Source organism: Melozone crissalis, unplaced genomic scaffold (assembly GCF_028551555.1).
Source record: "Melozone crissalis strain CALT ecotype California unplaced genomic scaffold, PUWL_Pcris_2 ptg000045l_1, whole genome shotgun sequence".
Classification (NCBI taxonomy): domain Eukaryota; kingdom Metazoa; phylum Chordata; class Aves; order Passeriformes; family Passerellidae; genus Melozone; species Melozone crissalis.
In genome coordinates, this window is record NW_026535823.1 from 16,013,430 (window position 1) to 16,040,344 (window position 26,915).

General features: G+C 42.6%; 1 protein-coding gene across 1 annotated transcript; it reads left to right on the forward strand.

Annotated features, from left to right (window-relative positions):
- Window positions 1-2,125: 2,125 nt before the first annotated feature.
- On the forward strand, window positions 2,126-25,809 carry CNN3 (calponin 3). The gene is made up of 7 exons (XM_054285734.1): window positions 2,126-2,256; window positions 20,760-20,881; window positions 21,327-21,393; window positions 22,570-22,707; window positions 23,159-23,275; window positions 24,000-24,146; window positions 24,711-25,809. The coding sequence occupies exons 1-7, from the start codon at window positions 2,200-2,202 to the stop codon at window positions 25,056-25,058; spliced, it is 996 nt and encodes a 331-aa protein (XP_054141709.1). The 5' UTR covers window positions 2,126-2,199; the 3' UTR covers window positions 25,059-25,809.
- Window positions 25,810-26,915: the final 1,106 nt, after the last annotated feature.

Here is a 26,915-nt window from a genome sequence, read left to right on the forward strand (position 1 = left end):
TTGGTTATTTTCTAATCAGATATTCAGTATCAACAGAAAAACCAACAAGTTGTATTTGTGCCCTGCTCAGATGAGGTAAAACCCCCACAAACTACAGGATTTGTTTGAGGATAACTTAAACCTAATTGTACAGCAAGGAAATGGTAAGCCATATTTTTGTCTGCTACTAATCGGGACCATTTTATTCCAAAATTGATGAAACATATAATTTATGGAGCTGAGGAAATCATACCAACTGTAAATGTCTCAAACTTCCCAAGCCACTGTGTATTGCAGCAAAAATGATTGAGAGCATTAACAAAGTATGTCCTGATCCAACATCATTTAAGTCAATGGAAACATTTCCAAGGACTTTGGAGGATGTTGAATCTAGCCCAAAATCACATGCTCTCTGAGGCTATGAAAGATGAGTTTATCCCAACATGAATGTCTAAAAACTAATGAACTTTCATTATGTTTATGTGAACTGCCATTCCCTCACCCCATTCTTCAGTTTCCTGCTTCTCTTGCACAGTTTCCTTTTCCCAGTGGGTTCTTTAGGCAGTTCTGCTTCCTTTAATTAGGAACAGCCCTGGCTGTTTTCCTTAGAGGCAGCGCAGTGGAGAAGCGGTTTGAGCTGAGCTGATCCACAGCACCGCAGTACAAAACAACCTGCGGGCTGCCCTGCCTGCCCCTCAGCACTGTTACAGCCCCACCACGAGACTTTTGAAAGAGCCCCGTTGGCTTCAGCCAGAGATAAGACTGTTTAGTCCTGATATTTTGCTATGACATGGAGGCACAGACCTGTTCTCTCCGTGGGATACCAAGTGGGGGGCTAAGTGGGCCACAGCTCCAGCCTTATAGCCTGCTGTGCCATATACAACCAGTCCTACCAATGGATCGTCTTATGATTTTTATTTTCAAATATGTTAAAATTTAACCGTATTTGAAGGGTTACTTTGCGGGCCTAGGGTTACTCTAACACTGAAGGAAACAGTGCTGTATTTTCGGGTCAGGACTTCACTCAATGGACCATGTGTTCAATGTGTACTCGCTTTCCAGAGTGGCTTCAGCGCCGATGCCAGCCGCGGTGCACCGCTGGCTCCCAGGAACGGGCTGGATCCGGTGTAATCCCGCTGGTATGCCCAGCACGCAAACCTCACGTGTGCCCTGTGCTTTCCACAGAGGGACGGGACTCCCACGGCTCCCGGCAGCCACTAACACAGCGCGGCCCGTCCTTCAGTGCCTGAACGCCGCGGGAAGGAAGGAAGCGGGGGACCCGCACAAACTCCGGAGGTGCTGCCTCCCGCGGGATCCGCGCCCAGGAGCAAAAGGAGATGCAGAGGAGCAGAGGAGCAGAGATCGAGACGAGCACGAGCCCGTCGTCCTGCTCCATCTCAGCTACATCTCACTGCGACAATTGCGCGCCTCTTTCCTCCCTCTTGCTCCGTCTCCCACAGTTGTTCCAAGTTTCGCATACTCTAACTTTTAAAGGAATTCCACAAGTAGCTCAGCCCTGCACAGCGCGAGAGCGGCTTGCATGAGCGGCCGAGGGTTTCCCCAGCATCCAGCCCTGCCCGCGGCCGGTCCCACTACGCCCGGGCTCCCGAGCCCTCCTCTCCGGCGGCCGGTCCCGCTCCGCCCGGGAAAGGCCCGCTGGAAGCATCGCCCCGAAGGCAGGCAGAGACACCGCCGTGCTCCCGCCTTCCCGGTGCTCAGTGCCGCCATCCCGGTGCGGCGGGGACTGCCCACCGCGTGCGGCACTTCGCTGCGGGGCGGGAGGCCCCCGTGAGTAGCCGGGCAGCGCCGGACCGCGGCCGCCGGTCCCTCGCCGAGATCCCCCTCCCCTTCCCCGGGGCCACCGCGGGCCGTAACAATCCGCGCGGCGCATTCCGCGGCGGCAGCCCTCGGTGCCGACGGATTCCTTCCCGCTGACGTCCCCCCGCTCCGCCGCGCTCCCCGCCCCGGCCAGACCCCCGGGCGGCGCCCGGCGGCGGTGGCGGGGCGGGCCCGGGCGGAGCGGGCGCTCCTCCCCGCGGCCCCGCGCCCCCTCCCCGGCCCGCCGGGGGGGCTGCCCCGGCCCGCGCCCCGATTGGCGCATCGTGGCTCCGGCCGGAGGGGAGGGACTAGAACTTTCCGCGGCCGCGGGCGGACTCTCGTCTCAGCCCGGAGCCGCCAGCGCCTGCGATCAGCGCCCCCAGACCGCGGGAGCCCGCCGACATGACCCACTTCAACAAGGGGCCCTCCTACGGGCTCTCCGCCGAGGTCAAGAACAAGGTACGGGCGGCGCGGGGCTCGCCGGGCTTTGTCTGCACCGAGACGGCGGGGCGGGACGGGACGAGGCGCTACAGGACGCGGGGCTCCGCTGCCTCCGGCTGCCGGCGGATTCCGTCCGCCCCGCGCGGTGGAGGCGCGCAAGGATGCGCCCGCCGCCGGCCCGGGACAGCGCTGCCCTTCGCGGCACCGCTCGGAAAACTTGCGGGCACCGAGGAGCTGTCAGCGCCGGGCGGGCCCGTGTGCGGAGCCGCGATTCGCAGCGTGGCCCGGGCTGCACCTGCCCGTGCCGGCAGCCCTGGTACGGGACATCCCGCTCGTGCCTTCTCCGCCCGCCGGGATCGGGCGGGGCGCGGCGCTGGGGCCCGCAGCCGTCCCAGAGCCGGCGGAGCGGCGCGGCGGGCAGGGGAGCCCCGGCGGGCAGAGCCGGGCACGGCGCGGGCGGGGCCGCCGAGCGGAGCGATGCGCGGGCGCTGCGCGGGTCGCGGCCCCCCGCGCGGCGCATTCCATCCGCATGACATCATGGGCACGGGCGGCGCGCGGCCAATCGGCGCGGGGCCCGCACAGACGCGCATTGTCCGCCCGCCCCGCCCCGGCCCGCCCCGCCCGCGGGGGCGCACAAAGGCGGCGCGGCCGCGGCTGCGGGCGGGACCCGCGCCCCTGGGGAGTTCCGCCAGCGGGAACAGCCGCTCCGCGACACCGGGGCTCCGCGACACCGGGGCTCCGCTTGGGAGCGGCCCAAACGGCAGCGCTGACTGCAGCCGGGCCCCGCGGCCGGAGCTGGTTGTGCGCGGCTTTGCTGAGGTTTTTCTCTTAGGAACAAAAGGTGTCTCGCGTTGTCCTGTTAGACTGGCTGCTGCCTCGCAGCGAACAATTGCCTAATAAGAAGGAAAAGCTTTGCAATAAAAATTATGCCGCTAAACAAGCGGGGATAAGTTGGCGCTCAGTGTCTTTATTCACAGGCTTAAAACCTAACCGTGGTCTTTAATAACCGGTTGTTTCACACGCATGTCTGGTTTCAGGCTTCAGCAGATCCCCAGATCCTGTTTGACTTGTAGCTGAGTGAAAAGGAGAGCAGGGAGAAAAGTAGTTACTTTAAACTTTGTAATTTATGCTTTACAAAACAACATTTTGCTTTGGTTTTTTTCTTTATTGGCTTTCTCAGGATGGTTGTGGGTTCTGCTGAAAGTTTGATGACGTCATGTAACCAAATGTCTTCCAGAGTGGTTGCTTCCAGCATCTAAACTTAGTGATTTATCTACACCATTGCACACTGAAAAAAAACCCCAACAAACAACCCAAACCTGAAAAAAGACTAAAACGTGTTGTGTATTACTGCATATGAATTAGGAAGGAAGTAGATGCTCTTCTACTTTGAAGATTATTGACGAAGTGATGTAGGTTTAACAGTGATCCCTTAATGGGGACAAGATGGGAAAAAGTTCTTTGTTCTTTCTTTCAGTTTCTCATTGCCATCGGCTTCCTTAGGGCCTCCTGAGGAACTGTTCCAAGCCAGTGCATCAGCAGAGGGTTTGAAACTGGTGTAATTCACACCTTTATGCAAGGGCCTTCTACTTCATCTTGCTGAGTTTTGTTTTGCTCCCATTCTCTACCTTCAGTGCAAGTACTGCAGAGGGGTGGATGTTTTGGGGCAGCTCCAGTTTACTTGTTTGTAGGTTTCTGTTGTGTTCTTTGAAAATGTCAGTGCAGCAGTGCCATTGAAAACAATTCAAGTGCACCAAAGGCAAATTAACTCATCCTCTTTCAACAAACCCAAGCAAACAAAAAGAGCCTCCAATCAACAACAAAATCGCCAGAAGAGGTGTAGCTTTGAGCTTTTAGAATGTTGTTCTCATTGGAAGAGATCAAATTTCAAAGCAGTTGTGTTATATACAGGTATATCGTGTACCTCCAATCTAGTATCTTGCATGGGTTTGTGGGTTAGATGTGTATCTGTTCATCTGTATAATTCCAGAGGACCAGCAGATAATGCCTCCGTAAAGGGCAAAAATTCCTTTTCCCAGATTTTTCTGTCTCATGAAGATTTGAAGAATTAGAATTTGAAGAATTCCAAGTCTTGGAGTTGGTTTTTGCTGCCAGTTATAATCACACTTTCTAAAATACTGGCCTTTGTGCAGACTCTTGTGTTACCGGTTTTTTAATGTGCTGTTGGGGTAACGTTTGTGAGTAGCTGTAGAACCTCCCTGCTTGAATGATAGTTACTGTTAAATATCCTTGTTTGAAATTTTCAGTGCTGATCTCCAAGCAGTGTTTTTCTGTAAATGGATAGCTTCATGGCTATGCTGCCCGAGGGTCCAGCTGTGCTGGATAAAAAATCCCTTGGTTTTGGTTTTTATTCTTTATTTGCTCATTTGACATTGTATTAGTGATCAGAGAGACCTTTTGTTTGCTATGGTACTTGAATAGATGAATACAACGTGTCCTGATGCTTTTTAAGGATTTAATTGGGGTCAGGATTCAGTCTCTTAAGCTTAAAATTTTTGTCTAGTTTGGGGCGAGGTTGTTTTTGGTTTTTTCCTTTGTTTTAGGGTGGTTTTTGGTTTTTTTGTTTGTTTGTTTGTTTGTTTTTTGTTTTTTTGGGTTTTTTTGCTTTGAGGCTCCACCCTTCTCTTGTTTTGCTCCTTACCTTAGTTCACACTAATATGGTGTTTGGTGTCTGTTCGGGATCTCTTTTCCTCATTCCTGCAGAGAAAGCATGGAGTTTGTGTACTGGTTTCCAGCTGTAAGGAAACTTGTCTGCATGAGAAATGTGTAGGTAGTCAAACTAGTGTAATCCCTTTGAAGCTGATTCCCTGTTTACTTGAGATCACAGAAGATAATTGATCCAAAACAAATATTCAGTGGGGAGCCCTTTAAACTGATTGAAATGAATGGTTTCTTCTGCAGGCAAGAAATAATTTTCTTCTTGAGCAATGGGGAGTTTGTGCAGTACGTGAGGTTGACATAGCACGAGATGGTGATGCAATTAGATAGAGCTGCAGACTCGATTTTATGTTTGTCTCTGATTTATGCTCCATTGTCTTGCTGCAGAAGGTGTGGAGCAAACAGGAATATTGGGCAGCAGGAGGAGAGGTTCCAGTCCATTCAGCTGCTTCCTAGTGGCTCCACCCTTCCCATGGAAGTGTTATTTGTATTAGGCAGGCATTTATCTTCCCCCTCCTCTTACCTTTGATACAGTGCCAGTTTCATCTTCATAAGAAAGTGAGGGTGTGCAGGAGTGTGGTTTGTGTGGGGAGTTAAAATTTGCATAGCATTTGGCTGTTGCACGTCCCTGACTTTCCCTCTGAGCCATCCCTGTGGCAGGAAGCTTTCACTGGGCAGTTCCATTTTCCAAACTTTTTAGAGGCAGCAGAGTGACTGCGGTGTTATCCCAGCCCTGCAGCTGCCGCCCTGAAAGGTCAAGCCCTAGCGAAATGGAACAGGAAGGGAAATAACTTTATAAAGTGAAGGCTGTTAGACAAATGAAGCCTGTAAACAAAATATCTCCCTGTTTTGCAACTGTGCAGGAGGGCAGTAGTGTTTCCTGCTTTCCTTCTTGAGGGCAAGTACGGATTAATGGAAAAGAATTGAAGTCTGTGGTGAATAATGCAAACCAGTCCTAGGTATGATTATTGTGTTCCTCTTGAAATTGCTGAGGAGAAAATTCTTGTCATCTATTTTACCTGCTACAGGCCAAACAAACAGATTTAATTGCTTAGTCCAGAAATTACTCTTTTTAAAATAAATATTTTTATCTGGGAACCAGATTAAAATAATTCTTTCAGATTTTTTAATTAGTGATTTAATAGTGAGATAAGTTTTGGCTGTCTGTGGTTGAACTGTTAGGCCCTCCTTTCAAAACAGAAATAATACCCTTTTCCATTCTAAAAATACAACTCTTCCTACCATATATTTGCTTTACCATTCTATGTTTCCTCTAGACTATTTTCCTTTAACAGACCTTTAGGTTTGCTCACTGAATTTTGTGAACCCTAGGTAAGAATGTTTGCCACTGATAAAAGTGCATTTCTGTCAATGTTGTCTGAAATTATACAATAAAAATTGAGACTGTACTGAATAAAGGCAGTGAAAACTTAGGCTTTGAAAACAGAGGAGAATGATTTCTGTGATCATAAATGACAGTGTAAGATCTCTGCATTCTTATTCTTTTATATGTAGACATCTGTGTAACTTTTAAAGGAATAATATCTTTCATTTACAAGCTTTGAATTAAATTCAGATGTTTAGTTTAAAATAAAATCAGCCTGTGTGACTATTTGCATTACACAAATCTTCATTTTGTTGCATGGGGAATAAATAAAAAATATAATATTTTGGTGCTCTTAGAAATATTGTCATAGACATATATACTGAAAAGGGAATTTTAGAGGAAATAGCAGAAGAATTTATAGGAGCAAGCATTAAACTTTAGTTTGCTCCAGTTAATTCATGGTTTCTCATAGTTGATCATGGCTCTTGAAGTTTACATTTCCTAGCTACATCTCAGTTTCACAGTGATGTGGAAAGCACTAAAACTTTTCTCTTTGTGTCCAAATTTCGTATTTTTTTCAAAGAACTATGAATTTCTTCGAGCTGGATCCAGGCATTGGTAACAGATCTGCAGTTCAAGTGAACTTCTTGACTTTTTATTTAATGGTACAGTTTTGATAATTAAGTCAATAGCAAAACTGTCTGTGAAACATAAATATGACCATGGAATAATTCCATAGCTATACTTACAGTCAGTTGATGTTTGGCACAATAAACATGCACCACTAAAAACACATTAGTGATACAAAAAAGGACACCATCTATTTTTGTCAGTCAGTTTTAAGATGCATTTTTTTAATGCATCCGCAACCAATTTATGAGAATTCTCCAATTGGTTTACAATTTCTCTGCTGGTTCCTTGTTTCTGATGCTTAGTTTCACTTTGACTGACAGGATTAAATGTCAGTTAATTGTGTCCCACGGCACTTGCTAGAAGGTGGTCCTGCTGCCCTGCACTTCCAAATCACAGGAATTGATTTTTTTGCTGGACAGGTGCTCCTGTGCTTCTGGGAACGTGTTTGCCACCTCAGTGCTGAAATGTGACTGTAGTCTCTTGCTGGGAATTTTGCAAAGGATTTTTTTTAAAGGAACCCAGTGAATCACTGGCTTTATTAAGCTGTAGTAACCTATTAATTTGTATTCTCCTAGTGTTAGGTCCTGTGTGTGAAGAGTTCTCATACTCACTGAGAATTGGTATTAAGGCAGGTTAATTAGATTTTTTTGTTGTTGTTAAATGAAGAAGGTAATCCAGCAGTGGAGAATCTTAACTACAGTGTTTCCACTAAGCTTCATCCTTTACTGTCTATCTTAGTGTGTCTACCTTGATGTGTCTTTTTACCACTTCCACTGTTACAGTCTCAGGACAAGTCTGTTCTGCCCTGATCAAGTACGGGTTTCCAGTTCTGTGGCTACTTCAGGAGAAGTATTAACACTACAGCAGTAAGGAGTAACCCTACTGAGAGGTACAGACTGATGGTGGTGGAACCTTGGTAGCATTGCATTGACAGTTCATAGCAAGGATACATCTCTTACCAGGAGCAGAAGCAAGTGATTTGCCATGGGAACACTTCTCTTGCTGTCAGCTTGGATGTTAGCGCCCGTTCCTGTTCTGGACACTTGCCTGAGCCCACACACAGCGAGACTCGCCTTCAGGAGCCCTTGCACAGCCCCACCTGGTAGATGTGCCCTGTCCCCGGAGCCACAGCTCAGGAGCCCCTGGGTGGATCAGACAGATGTGTGGAAGGAGCTGCCCCAGGGACATCTGGCAGTGGCTGCTGTGAGCCACTGGCACAGGAGTTTGCTGCCTCTGCCCCGTGGTTTCAATCCCAGTAAACTCTGACTCTTCATTGCCAAGCTGACTCTTGTCTTTGGGGCTCCTCACACCTGAGCTGTGGAGCAGCACGGGCTGTGCTGAACTGCGGGCTGGCGTCACTGCCCCTGCTAAGCCCTGGCTCAGGGGGGCCGCTTCCAGCTCTGCCTCTCATCCTGCACCCTTCCCTCGGAGAATGGCACAGCATAGCCAGGATTAGCTACTGCTGCCTCGTGAACATCGAGGCAGAGCCCCACAGGGGTCTGCTCCTGTGTGGGGACAGCACAGACAGAACTGCCAGTGCTGCACCAGCACGGGCACCAGTAAATGAACAGCGAGGGTGTTTGCTGAAACTCCTGGTATGTTTAACCTTAGTGAGCACCCTGGGTCTGCACTTCCAGATTTAAAGCATTTTCTGTCCATGTATAGGATGTATTACAGTGACCTTGTTTATGGTGAATTAATAAACTTTCAGTAAATCTTACACTGGTGTTAGAAAATCATAAAACTTGCTAAGGGTAATTTTTAAGGATATGAGATAAGTATTTTGTATCCTTTGAATGCAAGCTCACAGTGTACTAGAACACTTCTGAAGAAAGCAAATAGAGCTTGACAGTCATGACAATTAAATGGGATTAGCAGCCTCAGAAAATAAAAAGTATGATTTGCATTACAGCAGTGCTTGCTTGTTTAAAATTTACAAATGAATGTGCTCTTTGTGTGGTTTCAGAGTTAGACTTAGTTTAAAATTTGGAGAAAAATACTTATTATAGTCCTGTTGGTGAGTCAATACCCATAAAAGATAGATGGATGGATGCACACATTCTTGTGGGACAGCAGCACATCACTGATTTTTGTCTCACCTTGTCTTTTTTTGACAGAACATTAATTTGGATGCTTTTTCTTGCCTGCAAATAGTTTATAATTTTTCTCGGAAAATAAAGGATAGAAACTTCTTTGTACTCAGAATTGTCAGCTCCTGTAGCTGCATAGCACGGTATACACTGGGCATCTGACACGTCCTTTTAAGGCAAACTGTGTAGAGATTCCCATCCCCTATGGAACTGTACAGGAAAGGCCTTCAGTAAAAATGGGCTCCAGGCCAGGACACGTAGGGCAATTTGAAACAGATTTTTTCTAAGTGAGATCATGTGAAAATCCTTCTTTTTTTCTTTAAGAGGGACTCTTGCTTAAAAATGCTTTTTGTAAGTATCTGATTCTAAACAACTGTTAGCTTGTATAGCTGTGTTCAGCAGCAAATACTTTCTTTTGAGTAAATACATTTGGTTGTGCAGTAATGCCTCATAGTAACTTATGTCATTGTTTCTATTTAGTGGGGTTGAATGACAGTGATTTTCTCAAAAACAGTTTTGACTTTTCTTCAGGCGGGTTGTTCCGTGTTTGTGACTCGTTTTTTTTAAACTGTGATAACCCTTCTCTCCTCCCACCCACATTCACCCCCCTCCTCCCTTTTTTTTTCCTCCCCTCCTCAAACCAGTGCAGATTTTAGCAGATACTTAGAGGGGAAGCATAATGAAACTGCTGTTGTAGAGTTGTACAGAAGTGTCTCTCACCCGAAGCGGTGCCGTTCTGGATGTGTGACTGGCAAAGGCTGGCAGGCGCCGGTGCCCCCGGAGGAGCTGGCAGCAGGGGAAGGCCAGGAGCGAGGATGAAGTGCTGCTGTCACAGCCACGGTCCAGTGCCCTGCTTGGACTGTCCCCAACTGTCCCAGCCGCTGGGCCAAGCAGGCTGTCAGCCTCGGGAGCCTAAGCTTACCCTGGTCACTGATACTCAAGGAAACCGGGCTGCAACCATTCAGTGCCTGTGCTGCTTCCCTTCCAAGACTCAACCCTGTATTCTGGGGTCAACACAGGATTTTTCTTGAGGATGTTATTTAGGCAGACCTTTCATTAGACAACCTTTTGGTCACTGAGTAATCCTTAAGGGTACAGAGAAGTGAATCAGTATATGGCTTGTGCATACACACAGGACCTGAACACCAATTATTTGCCTAAATATTCTGCACTTCCTTGCTATTCCAAAATGCTTGCATGAAGATGGAATCTGATCTACTGAAAATCATAGCTGTCTGAATTATAGATGGATTCTAAGCAAATCTTGCCCTGTTTGCATGTTTTTACCACGGCTCTTCCCAAGGATAAAACAGAGCATTACTATTGCAAAAACCGTTCTTTGCTTTCCTGCTAAGAAAGCTCTGCCATTATATTGCTTTCCTGCAGATATTTCCACTGCCACAGTCTCTTATTTATAGACAGCATTACCTTAGTATCCTTGGTTTTGCTTGAATAAGAATAATTTAATTTAAAAGTATATTTCTGTTGTCCCTAATCAGTTGGCTATATACTAGAAGCCTTGACAGAAAAAGGTAAGGCATCAAATCCACATGCATTTTGGAAGGGATTTGGTTATAGTGAAATGTTCATGGTGAGAAGCAGCTCCTGCCTTGCTGCTGACATGGACCCCAGCAGAGTATTTCCCTTCTGTGTTGAGCATGGGCAGAACACAAGTCAGAGCTCAGGCCAGTACATACTGAGCAGAAGGATGTGCTGGAGCAGGACCTGTACTGCAGCTGCTCTTGAGATTCCCACTGTGTGACCAGCCTGAGCTGCCACTGCCCTGGTTCACTTCATAACACTGTGGGGGATCAATTACAAGTTCCATTATATATCATAATTGCAAGTCAATACGGTGTTAGGTCAGTGAAGCATGTGCAGTTCAGGCACATATCTGGTGTGCTAAGACTAAATGCTCTTTGCTTAATTTTGCAAGAAGCTGTTCCCTTACCTTGCTGACATTGTATTAATCATGTCCTATACAAATAAAAAGTACAAGTAATTTTTGAAGAAAATTAAGACTAATGCCTTTTTACTATGGTCTGTCTTGATGACAGCCTTTATCATTAATAAATGATGGTATGAAAATGTCTTTGATATGGAAAGCTACTTCTATTTGAAAGAACCTAGCTGGTTTTAATAAAAAAGTAAACAATGATTGTGAGATTAAATATCAGCAATAAAGCTGATAGGTCTTTGAATGGATGGAACAGAATTGGAACAAAATATAACTAACAAAATTAAAGTTCAGTCCGTGCACCTGAGCATTTTGTTCTGCAGAACAATAATGGAACCTTAAATCATTGAGGATTGAGACCTCTCACAGTCATTTGCAGCACAGCCTTGCCCACACATTCTTCTGGGTGGATATTTCAAACCTAATCTCAATTCAGGAGTGCAGCACAGTGACACCACAACTTGCCTCATGGCATCCTGAGTTTGGGATGCAGCATGTATGTGCATCTCCTGCCCACCCCCAGCAGTGCCAGCTGCTTTTTCTGCTTGTGTTGAATTGCTATAAAATAGTGCTTTAAAAGTTTCTACAGGATATTGAATCAGTCTGTTACTTTGGAGTTTGACTGTCTTTTCTGCTTTCTCACTTGTACTTTCTTCTTTACTCATAATCTCCAGCATAACAGGCTTATGGCTTGATTTGTACATTACTAAAACTACATTACATAAAAGGTTGAGCTACAAGTTCATGTAATCGTAATTTTTTTCACTTTTACTTTTCTTAGAAATTCTTATTAAGATATATATTATTAGAAAATTAAAGAAACATTTTCTAACGTGTTATGGTCACTAACCTTAAAAAAAAATATATTGTTATAACACTTTTTGTGTGTTTAAAGCACAACTTGTCTGGGTGGCCAAATCCAAAATATTTTTAAATGTTTCCTGGATAATAATCAACCTTGTGCATCACCTACTGAACTTGAATTGGTCAGAGAGGAGGTGAGGTAAAGGGCCAGAGCACCAGATTATCATTGTCTTTCATTCTTTTTGCCAAGTTCATTCTTGTAATATTTTTGCTGGCGGTAAAGCAAAACAAGAGTATGAAGCTGTTGATAGACAAGGTCTTCTAAAGCTTAGGGTGTGAAATCTGCACTATTTGTGCTTCTGCTAAGAAGACTACCAATGGGGAGAATTACCTCAACCAGAAAAACATGCTATGCATTAATTGAAAGACTTTGATCTATTACCTTTATGAAAGATAAATCTAGGCAGCTCTTAGTAGCTGAAGCAGCTAAAGAAGTTCTCAAGAAATCATGTCTTCCACCTAAATTACAAAAATAAAAGCCAGATTGAATTATTATGTACAAGGATGGTAAGAATGGGAGCAATCAGTGTTTTCTTTATGAATACCTGTCACAGACACTGCAGTGAGCCTGTTCAGCTAATGTGAGTTAAAGGAGTTAAATCAGTGCAGGCTCACAGGCAACTGAGTGAAAGCCCTGAGCCCCGTTCACTGGAAATGCTGGTACCTCAGCAGCTGCCCTGTCATCTGTGCACGTCCCTGTCACAGCTGTGCCAGCAGCAAGGAATCGAGTACCTGAGCTCACTGGGTGGGGGCAAATTAGAGTGGTAGGAGAGTCTTGAGGTTTGCCTTTGGAAAAAGTGTTGAGAAAATGCAGCATGGACTGCCTCTTCACTGGAGAGGCAGAAGGAATGTGCATTTTGAGTAACTTTTACAGCAACACTTGAAGTGACAGACTTAGCTTTCTTTAGCCAAGTTTTCTGGGAGGTATGTTTGAGTTACCAGTTACCTGCTTGCTGCTGTAGAACATAATTACTCTGGTTTGGGTAAGTGAAGAGGATTTGCAGAGAAGAAAAAAGGTGTGGAGAGAGAATGAAATAATCAGACTCTGCAGTCCTGTTTGGGAGGAGAATCTGAAAGACTTGTCAACAAAGTTGGGCCTTGGGGAAGGGCTACTGACTAAGAATTCAGTTTGCTTGTAAAATTACATATTTGAAAGCCATTCTGTTGGGGAGAAAAGGGAATAAACTTAAAAGAATGATGTCTAATTTCCTGGGCTTCTGTAGTAGCAATAGATTAGAAAAGTGTTCTGAAAAAGATTGAATGATCACTGATGTTACTGTTTATGTTTGCAGGCTCCTTCTAGGCTTTGAGAACTACTCAGAGTAGTTCTCAAATTCTGGTGGAGTTTGAGAACTCCACCAGAGTTACAGTAACAGTCCCAAGAGATGCTTCCTGGGTTAGGGATGCTTTGGAGTTTTTTTTCTGTTTATGCACCAGATTGTTCTCTATGATTTTTTCCTTTCCTCCACAAAAGAACATAAACTAGGCATCACTGAGGTCTGTCAGGTTACCAGGATTTTCCATGCAGCACTCATGTGTTGTCTCAGGAGACATTACTGCTCGTGATGTCAGAGCCTGTCCAGATTTGCTGTGTCATACCAGTCATGCTGGGGCTGGCTTTCCAAGCAAGGAGAATTCCCTTCCCACCAGGGACCAACAGGCTTTTGTCCATTGGGTTGGATCAGCCGTGTCTTAGCTGAGAACAAGTTTCATATCCCAGTGGAGTTTTGAAGCAAAAATCAGCAGTAGTTTAAAATAATAGATAGTGGATGGTATTGGAACCATGTTCTCTGGAGGAATATAAATAGTTCAGCAATATGCAGACTAAATAAACAGAGAAAAGGAACTCCATACCAAGGAGTGTAAAGTATGGCGGCGTGACCAGAAGATGCTACAGTTGACAGTGGAAGCTGATGGCTAAGGAGAATTGGAGTTACAAGCCAGAAAATTGTGTATTTGGCAAAACATGATGAGAGCAAAATTGCAAGAAAAGGTGAGAACATGTTAGAAGAAGGGAAGGTGTAGCAGGAGCTGCTGGGTACGAGAGGGAAGCAGCATTCAGTCCAAGGGCAGGCCTGTGTCCAAGTTGTTGGTGCACTTTGGGGGAAGAGATGGTAGCACTGCAAAAATGCAAAAAAAAAAAAAAAAATTGCAAAATGTCATAAAATCCTGCTGGACAGCCAGGGAGTAGAACACTCAGTTCTTCCAGCCAGCTGATCTGGCAGCAAGCACCATGCATGACTGCAGGTATCTGTACTTGTAAGATGACTTGGAAACTTTGAGGCATGGTTTGTTCTCACTTCACAGAGTTTAAACTGGTGCCTATGGGAATAGTGCCAGGAATTTTGGATTAATGCTCATCCATCTCTTCTTTTAAGATTGTAGCCTAAATTTTGATTTACAGAGAAAACAGTGAGATGTTGGCAGGATATCAGTTACACTACACATAAAAAAAAAGAAAAAAGGTTGAATATTAAGCAAAATGGATACAGCTGTAAAATTTTTATGCTAAGTAGCATTTTGGGATGTAGTGAGATCTTCCATTGGTAATGTTAATGCAGTGTTCTCTGCCTTTCTGTACAACAGTCCATAATGACAGAAAAAAATGCATCTTCAAATACCAGGGCATAGTGAGTGCTGGCTTTGAGTTTTTAAAGTACTTTCATCTTTGGCTTTCGTCTGCATTGTCACATTCCTGTTACATATGGGGTACTTGGGCACAAATATGCCTCCTGTGACATTCTGCTTTTGCATGCAATCCAGGTCAACATGCATGAAATTAACAGGAAATTTTAATTTGTCCTTATGATGAGTGCTCATTGGGTTGGTACTTCAAATGACAAGCTTCCCTTGACAATCACCTTGGTACCCTGTCACTTCATCTTCTTACCCACTTTCAGTAAAAACCAAAACTTCATATTTTTCCAGTCATGGGTTCCCTGTCTCAACTTACAGAGTGTGCTGTTCTTTATTTACACTATGACTAAATAATCAGTGATTGTCCTTGCCACTCTGTCACCTCTGAAGCTGAAGATTAGATATGTAATCTGTTTGCACCATAGAATTTTAACCAGAAAGTTCTAGCTTGCTTGTATAATTAAATTTTTTTTAAAAATCCTTGTCCCTCTAAAGGGAAGAATTTACTCTTTGTGCCTTTTTCTTGGTTATTCACATGGCCACTAAGCTCTTAACACTTTTCTTCTCCCAGGTATTTACCTGTGTAAATTTTAGACAGGCAATTCAAAAGTGTGTTCTAGAACAGCAGGTGATGAACAGGAATTCTGGATGACAATTTGGGACTGGCTGTGGTCTGCCTGACTCCCACTTCTGAGCAGTAAGGGCTGTCAAGAGCTTCCTCTGCCTTGATACCAGGAGAGAATTTGCTTTTATCTTTCCCCATGCCATCATAAACCCTCAAAAGGGGGAGGAAAAATACTTCATCACAAACTAGTGCCAAGCAAATGAAAAAGAGGTATCAGCATTGGTATTTTTGGCCTCAGCAGGACAAATCACTGCTGAAGGTAGTGCTTATTTCAATGCAAAGGATGTTTGCAAATGCAACACTGAAACCACAGCAATTCAATTTCACTCAGACAGTTCTGAATTAATAAAGATCGAAAAGTTGATACAGGAACAAATTGCTACTTAAAATTGAAACCCTACAGGCTTAGGTCTTAAAACCTGGAGTTTCTAATTTGTTGTTTATATTTGCTTTCAGTAGTTTATGATCTAGATGTGTAAAAGCAAAATTAGTATTAAAACCTCTGGCTAAACATGGATTAAATTCTGTACAAGATGAATATGCTCCTATACCTACTGAAAATTCAGTAAGCTTTCTCTGCTCAATCTTGTTTTTTAATTGAAAAGTTAGTAACTTTGTGTCACTTTAAGCAAGAATATGTGCCATACCAAATTTCTCCCTATGAAGAACATTAAAATCCAAACCTTAAGGCTCTATCTATTTTTCTGTCCAATTTGATGAAAAAGCATATATGTAACCTTTTCCTATGCTACCTTATCTTGGAGTGAAGTCCTGGTTATTTCTCTTGCTGTACATGACCCTGTACTTTATTTACCTTGGAAAACCAAAATGTACAACCTACTTTGCTGCAGTTTTATATGAATATACATCTTAACTTTTGTTGACAAACACAGTTCCTATAATAGAGTTGTTGATGTACTTTGACAAGCACATGCTTTTTTGGTTGAAACTTATGACTAGAGAGCAGTTTTTTTCAAATGCTTACTAGTACTTTAAATTTAGTGTGCTGCACATGAAACCTTTGACTCCTGCTGAGGAGGGCAAGAAGCCTGCAGCTTTAATCAGAAATTTCATCAGAACTAAGAAGTGCAAGCTGTTATGACATGATGTTTGACTTCAAAAGTTTTATCTTTCATACCTGCTTTTTAGCTTAGTAAGATGTGTGTTTGCTAGTCCCAGTGTAAAAAGTAGTGCAGTGTGCTTAAACTCTTCCTTGAGATGCTGTTACAGTAATTTTCCAGAGTAGCAGCAATGCAGCCAGCTGAACTCAAACTGGAGATCTGGCATACACGGAGCCCTTAGTGTACAGTGTGTACTGTGTAATTTGGAAAAGATTAGCATAAAAGGACAGCTCAAAGTCCATATGATATCAGTTATGGTGTGAAGTACTGGTTAACATCATCACTCAAACTAAACATGCTGCAGGCACACTGAATAACTTCAAGGGACACAGACAGATCATTCAAGTTGGCCAGCAGAAGTTTGCTAGCTTCCAGGAATTCATGAGCTTGATAAAAACAGTGATGATTGTTACTGTCTCTGTACTGCACGTGGAGGGAGGGTTTTTAGACTCTAAGATCTCCCAAAGAGGAAAGTCCTACCTGAACAGAACTAGGTGTGAGGATCAGGTGTGAAGTTGCCTGAGGAATCAAATTGAAGGCAAGGATTCCAGCCTGAAGCATACACTGGCACAAACCCAGGTGTATCAGTTTGTCATAGGCAGGGAACACCCAGCCTTTTCCTGTCACAACCTTGGGTCACCCATAATTTTGACCACTTCTATGAACACTAGTTTCCTTTCAAAGATATTTCTGTTAAACCTGTATCTCTGAAGCATCAACAGAAAGAGCAACATCAACAACTTGATGTATCTTTTGACATTTGACAGAAGAAAGAAATGAACAGTCGGCTTCCTGCTATCTTGTATTAAACTTCTGCAAAATCTTACATCCATTGCTACAATTGAATCATTTTTACAGTATTCTGGAACTGTAGGGTTTTTTTGTGGCACTGATGATACTTGGAATGAAGGTGCTTTACTGCTTTCATCTTCAATAGACAGTATTTTCTTTTGCTGTAGACTTGTATGACTTAAGTATCTTCCATGAAGGTTCAGTATTTAGAAAGGATCAAATGTTGGCATATTTTTGATTAGTTGTAATGGAAAAGGCATAATTTTTTTACATTTGTATCAAAGCCTCTGGCTTCACCTCATAGATAGCAATCAAAGGAAAACTGGAACATCTCTGATATCCACATGTGGAAAATATGAAATATTCAGTAAGAGCATTACATAACCTCTGGTTGTGCCATTGGGAATAGAAGAGCTAAGAATTCAGAATAAGCATAATGCCTTATTTCTGGTAGTATCTGACCTGTCACTCTCCCTGTTTAATCCCTTCTCACAGGTTTAAAGCCTTATTTGAAAGATTCCACATCTCTAGGTTTTCAGGTAGATTGACTATTATTTGCTGAGAAATTAGCACCAATTTTTACTTTTTGTAACTTAGCTTCCCACCAGCTCAAAAATCAGAACAAAAATAAAGCTTTTAGTGGCAATAAGAACTCTCCTCATGTGTATAAGTGTTTTTTACTTCCTGTCTCTAGATAACCACTGTAGTGATACCCCAAGGCAATTAAAAACCTCTTGAAAAGCTCAAGATTTGAAACATGGTAAAGTACTCCAACATAAAGTAAATATCCTTCAGAAGTGATAAAATTCCACCTGATTACTTCTAAGGTCCCCAAGCAGTGGGGTCAGCAATTTAATAGTCACTTCAGTTGTAATCTCACATATGGAATGCACTTACTATTAAATGAGGAAAATTTCTGACTTTTTCTTCTTTGCCTGCCAAGAAAGATTAAGATAGCCACACTTGCAGAAGTCTTTAGGGTTCTCACTCTTACTGGCTTCCATATTTACTTTTTTTTTTTTAATATTGGGAGGGAAAAGATTAAACTATGTTTCTTGGTGGTGTGATCACAAATGATCACAAACTTAATTTCTTTTTTTTTTTTTTTTTTTTTTTTGCCAGAGTTGAAAAAAAAGTTAAGTGGTAGAAACACGAGTCCAGTTCTATTCCAGATTATTTCAACTGCAGGATTGCTAACGCTGTCTTTAAGCTACACTGAAACTGCCTAAATTTTCAGAAAGCACAATGTTCATTATGTCTGTAACTAAAGATTTGTGGGGGACATTAGCTCAAGCCCCGCTTTGTACCCACATGCTGGAATGGTGATTTTATCACAGTATGAGCTGTCAGCATATGAATGACCAGCCCAAACTATCTGCTGTCTTCCAACTGGAGCATCAGAATAGAAAGTTCTGGCCTTTCTATAAACCCTGTTCCTTCACTTGAATTGGGGTACAGAAATAAATTATACACTGTCTTGCCTGTATGCATAACTTAAGGTTTTGTGGGTGAGGTCCCTTTTGCAAGATTTTAACAGGTTCTCTAATGTGTAAGAAGAGTACGATGCTACAATTCAGTCTTTTGGGGAAGATGTTTTGGTATCCTTCTCCCTTGCACATATATTTATTTTCACACAACATGTAACTGGCTCAATTCTGTCCAAGACTGCATAATTTCTGTCATGTTGAGTGAGCTGTTTGGGTGGTTCTGCCAGATGTTACTGGGGAGACAAATTAAGGCTGTGATCACATAAGCTTTGCTTCCAAAGGAAATAAAAATATCCTGAAAAGTCATTTGTAAGCTAATCACCAGGTTAGGAAGGAGAAAGATGACAGTTGACTCCTTCATATGCATCATTTTCAAGATGTTTCCCATCCCTTGCTGTTATTACCATCAGTGGAAATGAATGTGGTTGTGCTGCTGCTGTGCTAAACTGAAGGGATTGAAGGGGGACTGCCTGCCACCCATGAGACCAGGCCACAGCCATGTCCTTTCAAGCTGTGATCCTCAGTTAGCTTTTCTAGTCTGCATCTCATCTTAGCTGATATCCAAAAGGTGTGATTAAAAAATAAAGTAATGACATTTTCCTTGTCGTCTTGTACAGAATGCTGCACAGAATTTTACACCTTAGTCAAGATCTGAATGTAGGAATGGGTTAGTCCATTATCCTGATCTGTAACTAAGGCACCAGTGCACTACTATTACAAATAGTCTAACGAAAATAAGTATTACTCAGACACAGTTTTGAAGTAAAGCCAGAGATACAAGAATTTTCCATTCCCCTTAGAAGAAAAATAGGGAACAGAGTACTGTAAATTGTAGTTTGGTCAGTTTGGAGCCAGGGATTATTAATGCTAGCCAAAATGTAGCAATTGCCTCTATCCAAGTCATTCAGATATGTTGGAATTATAATCTCCTTCAGTGTATATATATAGCTGCTAATAGCTGGCCTTTCTTGGCTGAAGTCTTAAAACTGTATGCAAAAGGTCTCAGATGTACATTTTGCTCTAACGTGAATGGCTGTCCATGAGTTTCTTGTTTGTAAGCAACTGGTGTAGCTGAGCTGACTTTCTGCACGTTAGAAATAGTGCAGGTACATTGTGTGCTTGTCTGTCAGGTTTCTCACAGCGGCTCCCTCCCTTCCCACCCTGCTCACTGACCCATGCAGGACAGCTAATGAAGCTGGAAGTGCTGCCAGCCTCTGCACCACTGCAGGTTATTTATCTCACACAATCTGGTGCTCCGATAACTTTGTTTGCAGAAAACGTAGTGATGATTTCAGGCATAGAATCCATTTTGTCTAACTTGCCAATATTGAAAAGGATTGCAAGGGTGACAGGTTTAGCCTGAAGGAAGTTGGAGCTGCTTTGTGGTGCATTCAGGGGAGGGGAACAAAGGGCAGAGTGAAAGAACACGGATGCTGTTGGCAGTTGGTGGTGTTGAAGTTCACTGTTTGAAGCATTCCTTTCACATGGATTGATTTCTAGTGACTGAACCATAAACTTACACACAGAGTAGGGAAGTCTGAACATCTGGAAAATGAATTTTTAAGTCATCTTTCTAACAATTCTAGGCCTCTGCTTGATGCCTTAAACTTCAAAGATTTTTGCAGGTTTTCTTCCTTTGCAATTAAAATATGAGATCACAATTTATTCCAGAAGGGTCTTCCAGGAAGGTCAAAGAGAAAAGAAATAGCAGGGATACTAAAGGTTAACGATAAACCAAGACACAGCCCAGCCACCAGAAGCCCCAGCGAGATAACTTAATGTTGTAGCAACAAGGAAAAACCTTACTAGGTCATCTCCATTAATCATAAACTAGCTATAAAAGCAAACCCACTATCATCTTCAGCTGAATAACTTCAAATCTATTATATTAAGATTTCTCATGTAGAAATTTACACGTGAGCAGTAGTACTGGTGGCATGGCAATTCAGAATATACCATTTCCCTTCCTTACTTCCTGCCAAAGTATAACTTGACTCCTGTATTTTTTCAAAAATCATTCCTCTGAAGCTGTCAAAAGACTTTTCTAGGAGCTCCAGGAATTCTTACTCAAAGAAAAACTGCAACATGCTTAAAAGTGCTTTTTCCAAACAGACCTTTAGTAAAGCCATGAAAATTATAGTTAAAGGGATAAAGTACTTACATCTGTACTCTGATGTATAAAATACAGATTAAAAATCCAGCCATAAAATTACTGGATGACAGCTACAGCATACTCTGAAATGGAGTTGGGGTGGGGAAGAGTTGGAGATTTCTCTCCTGAAGTAACTTTATGACTGCTTGTGTTACAGATTGCCCTGAAATATGACCCCCAGATAGAAGAAGATCTGCGCAACTGGATAGAAGAGGTGACAGGGCTGAGTATTGGTGCAAACTTCCAACTGGGATTAAAAGATGGCATAATCTTATGCGAGTAAGCATTTATTAAGTAACCTTATTTTTAGGAGTTGTCTACTTCAAAGGAACTAAGAAGGGACTTTCTGAAGATTCCCCTTGAAAAGATGTCAACAATTACAGTCAAAGATAGCTGACTGTAGGGTGGGAGACAACTTCTTGGAAACTGTTGGAAAAATGAACACTTAAATCTCCTGTATATTTCAGCTAAGATTTCTGAGTGTTTCTAAATTTAATGGTGTAGCTCATTTCTATAGTAATCAAATGGCACACAAAAACTCTTACAGTCTGTTAGACTTGTGAGAGCTGAGAACTGAGCTAGTCCACTGTACGAACCAAGAAATTAACCATTTTGATGAAACTAATGCAACTAATAAAGAATGAAAGTATTATATAATGCCTGCACAGATGGTATAAGGATGAGATTTATTGTTTAAGCATTTCCCTCTTTTTCACCTCCCCAGGCTTATAAATAAGCTGCAGCCAGGATCAGTGAAGAAAATTAATCAATCAAAACTAAATTGGCACCAGGTAAAACAAACAAAACAACCTCAGAACTACACCTTTAACCCCCTGAACCCCAAACAGTACTTTTGTCTGTATTAACAAATTTGCTGTGAAAGTTGTACATCTTAAATCCTAGTAGCACCAAGTTAGATATGATACTTATCCAAGAGCTGAGGATGCTGCAGACATGAACAGTGTTTAACAGAAGGCAGCTACAGCTGAGGTGGTTCATCAATGGCAGTTGAGCACCTGTATTTAATAGCAGTGCTTTAGCTGTTCAGGGAAGTGTCAGATGGAAGAACAATCTAGGGCCCTATAGCAAGGCCTTTGCCCAGTAAAAAAAAAAAAAAAATTCTTTTTATTGGATCACAACTGAGTTTTCCATCCAGGCAGTGCTGCAAGGTATTAGGTCAACAGCCTGCCTGTACCTATACATCTCTGTATGAAGCATCCTCCTGAAAAGGTGTCTGGAACAAGCATTAGAAGTGTTGCTGCCTAGAGTTACTGCCTTTGCTGTTAATGGGTCTAGCCTAATACTGTTATGTCAGCCTCCTTGTTTTCTTGGCATTGAACACTTCTAAATGTGGGTGAGGATTTTTGTTTTTAAAGTTTTAATACCTCTTAAGACTTCAGAAGGAAAGAAGAGATTCAGTCCTTACTCTTTGTGTTCTACATTGCTTTCCAATTTCTACAGCACATAGTGCTAAAAAGTGCTAATAAGTCCCAAGGCTTGTTTGTCCCAGGAGGTGAGCAAGATAATGCCTTCAGTCCATACAAGGATCCCATCCACATAGTTACAGTTTTATTTTATTCAAAATTATCAGTTGCTGAAGTCAAATAGCATGGATACTGTGTCAGATTTTCTAATTTTGAAGCAGGTTTTAGATTAGAATTTCTCTTGGAAGGGACAGTTGAGACAAGTCTTATCAAAGCCCACTCTAACAAAGTATATGGTACTCATTGATGGAGGGATGCCAGGCTGGATGACCTCTGTCTGATTTCTGAAATCAGTATTAAAACTAACAAAAACTTCTCACCAGTCACTCTTAACCATGCCAACTGTTTCGTCCAGTTTGCACAAGGCAAAGAACTTGAGTAAAACAAGCAAACAAACCTACCAACCAATACCCGAAGGCTTTAAAATGACTTAATTTCTGATCTGAAACACTGTAGAAAACTGGCTTTTTTGTTTCTGTTTAGCTGGAGAACATTGGGAATTTTATCAAGGCCATCCAAGTCTATGGTATGAAGCCACATGACATTTTTGAAGCAAATGATCTTTTTGAGAACGGAAATATGACTCAAGTACAGACTACTCTAGTGGCACTGGCAGGTCTGGTAAGTATTTATACCTCTGGAGTTGGCCCAAATCCACATGCCAGTTCAGATGCACCCTACAGCCCATGTAAATACGGAAAGCAGCATCCAGCCTGTCAGGAGAGGACAGACAGTGCTGAGAGTCTGGAGTGCAGAGGTTGCACTGCAGAGAGCTGTGTGCTCCCACGTGCCCCAGGAGGCCTTAGAGGTCAGAGTGGGGGTTCCTGACTGCTTCCATGTGCATACACAGAACAGGGCAGGCTCACAGGAGAGCACTAATCCCTGCAGAATGTCCTTTTGACTCAGGTAGCTTTGGAGTGCCACCTTCAAATGGTGTGGGGAACTGGTACCTTCTCTGAGCCCTGACACAGTCTCGTGGAGACAGACCTGCTTGTGGAGCCCAGGCTTAGAGACTGGAAACAGAAAATACACTTCAAACACTGAATATTCTATTTTTCCTCTCCCAAAATAGGCAAAAACTAAAGGTTTTCATACTACAGTTGATATTGGTGTCAAATATGCAGAGAAACAAGCACGAAGTTTTGATGCAGGAAAACTAAAAGCTGGTCAAAGTGTAATTGGCCTGCAGGTAAGTATGAAATTTAAGTTTGCAGTAATTTGTTACATTTGAGAACAACTTTCTTGCTTTGATTAACTGGGATATTGTTTATGCAAAACCAGGTGCAGAATAAGAATATATTGTTATCGTGGAAGGAGGAATGAGGTTTTAATTCTTGTAAGCAGTTGATTTGCTTTATAAGTTCAAGTCACTGCCTGGAAGATTGGTTTGTTTGTTTGAAATCTGCTGTAAGTGTGATAAGGAGGAAAGGAACAGCTAATATTAGCAGCATCATCTCTGTCTTTTAAGGTGGTTTTAAAGTAGAAGTCTTTGGATAGTTAAAGTTCTCTGTATGGTAGAAACTTGTTTTTTCTCTCCTCTTTCCTTAGTAATCATAAAAACCAAAGTAAAATCTTAAAATTCCTGTGGTAAAAAAATTGTGACAGCATAAATGAATCATTACTGTCCAAGGTAAAAGGTACTTTTTACATTTTGAGGCATACATCCATTCTAATTGCAATGCAGTTGGGCCTTAGGATGACAGTTGCCTTTATTTTTCCCTTTGAAACTTTTGAAAGGAGAAAGGGTAATATATTACAGGTAGTGTGGTCAAACTACATGAGGAAAACAAGCACTGAAATGACTTTTTTTTGTCAGCCATCACAGTTACCAACCATATTTTTTTCCTTAGACTATGCTTAATGTACAAATAAAAATAATTTCTTCTGTCCACTTCTTCCCTCCCCCAATAAAGATGGGCACCAACAAGTGTGCCAGTCAGGCAGGCATGACTGCTTATGGAACTAGAAGACACCTCTATGATCCAAAAATGCAAACTGATAAGCCATTTGACCAGACAACGATTAGCCTACAGATGGGCACTAACAAAGGAGCCAGTCAGGTAAGCAGGCCTGTGTGTGACGTGCAGGAGGGACACAGGGAGGGACACAGCTCTCAGCCCAGTGGGATGGGACAGCCTGGAGTGTGCCCAGTGGCAGAGTTTAACAGGCAGCAGTGCGTGGGTACAGTTCAGCTGTGCTCTTATGCAGTAATTGAGGGACTTGAATCTCTTATCTTAACCAGTGTGTTCTGTGCCGAGTGTCTTAAGGCATAAAAACATCCCAGTGCTTCTAGAATTTCCTGCTGGCAGTGTTATACCAGGAGAAAACAGTAACTTCATTATAAGTATTAACTAGACAGAGGCAAAAAAGAAATTGCTTACTGGCACTACCTTAGTCAGAATGCTTAGTATATTCTTTCCAAGGGGGAACATAAACTGGACGTTTCTGCAAGGACTTGCTTCTGTGACTCACCTACTAGTGAACAGATGTTACTGCGCTGTGTTTTGTTGTATTTTAATTCCTACTTTTCAGCACTTTCAATGAGGCATACTAGTTGAAATCATGAATCTAGTAATCCCAGCTCTTGACCTTGTTACTGATCCTCTACAATCCTGTTTTATTAGGCTGGTATGCCGGCCCCAGGTACCAGGAGAGACATCTATGATCAGAAGCATATGTTACAGCCTGTGGATAACTCAACTATTTCGTTACAAATGGGTACCAACAAAGTGGCTTCACAGAAGGGAATGAGTGTGTATGGGCTTGGACGGCAAGTGTACGACCCCAAGTACTGTGCTGCACCCACAGAACCTGTCATCCACAACGGCAGCCAAGGGACAGGGACGAACGGGTCGGAAATCAGCGATAGCGATTACCAGGCAGAGTACCCGGATGACTACCACGGGGAGTACCAAGATGACTATCAGAGAGATTACCATGGCCAGTACAGTGACCAGGGCATTGATTACTAGCTTTGCATCAAAAGTTCAGTATTAGTTGATTATTTTATTCAGTAAGAACGAAACTAGGCTTGTGGAATTGTTACCTGTCTTTCCTACACACTACGCTTAATGTACCTAAAGAAATACTGCCTTACATACATTCCTTTCTCCTTTCTCTGCCCTTTCCCTGTCTAGTTGCCTTTAGTGCTGTAACAGTTGTAGTCTACAGCATAAACAATAACTGCATATGAAGTAAAAGGAATACTGTGAAAGGGGGAGTGCTCTCATACAGCCAGGTTGTTTCGTAAGGAGCTATGCATTCTCACAATCTCTACTAAGTAGGTTTTTACATACCAAGTTAAGCCTTCATTTTACATATTTACAGCTTTTCTCCGGAGGAGATAAAAGAATCTCATGCTTCAAGTTACATGTGGTCTTTGCCAATTAAATTTAAGATATCTCATTAGTGATTTAATATCATTGCTATGTTTTTAAGGTATTGTTTGCTAATGTTAAGTCCTGCATTAGACATAAGTGTGCATTCGTGATTGTGTATTCATTCCATTATCAACACTGACCAAACTTAGAAATAGTTGTCTTACTAAAAAGGGAGCTTGTACAAAGTCTTGAGCCAACAGAAGTTCCATGATTGATGGTGCATTTGCCTTTTATTGTGCCATAATATATCCATGTAGAAATGCTTTTTTCTTCCTTGAACTGTATTTATTGCCACACTTCTGAAACTGATCCCATTGTATTTTTATAAATAAATATTTTTTTCTTAAAGGTATGTAGAGGATCTTGTCTCATTTGTTACACTACCAGTCTTAGAGATTAGATGTCATAAGAATTACTCCCAGATAAGCATCACCTTTGCCTATTTTAAGGGCAATGTAGAACTCCGTTCTGTTGCAGTTTGGGTTCATTTTTTTCCATGGGATTTAATCTAACTATCTTGTAAAAATCTCTCAGGAATGAGTGTCACTGACTTAATAGGAGAGGAATGTAGGTCCTTCACAGCTGGGTTCACTTCCCCTCTTCATGACTCTGAGGTTATGAGCAGAGATCCTTAGCTGTTCACTAAATCCCTGCCGTTTTCTCAAGGCAAACAAGGATCACACAGATTTATTGTTGCCTCTGCTTCAGCCTGTTGCCTTTATGCCATCACTTGGAGAATGCAAAACACTGTTGCTTTAGATTATGTAAAGACACACACAGCCTGTGCCTGCTGAGTACCTGCAATCCCAGGTACTCAGTTACTGATAGCAGAGCTTTATTCCTAAATGGAGGATGCGTTCTTCCTCAGCATGGAGTGCAGAGAAGCTACACTAGCTTACTGGCACTTTTAAAAAGGAGGAAAAAGAGCATGTGTCAATAGGGGCCAATGTTGCAGTTTGTAACTTCTGTAACATAATTCAAGGTTATCTTAGAAGTGTTCACTGCAGTTTTAAAGGACTACATTCGTATTAAATGTTTTACATTTGCAAGTTCTGGATTTATGAAGGATTTTTTCCTCAAGACTGGAAATTGTTTGTGCATGCTCCATTAGTTTCTGTCATCTTTGAATGTGATGTGGTGATCTGACTTTCAGCTGACCTATTTGTTGCATAAGTCTTAAGCTTATTTATTTTACAGAATTTAAATTAGAAAGGCTCTCTAGAGGTCACTGGTCCAAGCCTTGCATCTGAGGCAAGAGAATTATTAGCAACAGATCTGTTAAGACCTGCTCTCCCTTCAAAATAGTAGTTCTTAATTATTTAGAACTGTTGTATTGAATGCTGAAAAGCAGTTCTACATTCAACAGCAAAAGCTGTTCTGTTTTTATAGTTTGGGTAAAAGCAATCTTTTTCAAAGCCTGACCATGCCCTCCTTTCTTCTGAAGCCAAA

Bases quoted from the DNA above. Each gene is read 5' to 3' on its own strand.
- CNN3 (XM_054285734.1), top strand. From the start codon at position 2,200: ATGACCCACTTCAACAAGGGGCCCTCCTACGGGCTCTCCGCCGAGGTC. The intron at 22,708-23,158 runs GTAAGTATTTAT...CTCCCAAAATAG, and splicing joins TAGTGGCACTGGCAGGTCTG to GCAAAAACTAAAGGTTTTCA. The intron at 23,276-23,999 runs GTAAGTATGAAA...CCCCCAATAAAG, and splicing joins AAAGTGTAATTGGCCTGCAG to ATGGGCACCAACAAGTGTGC.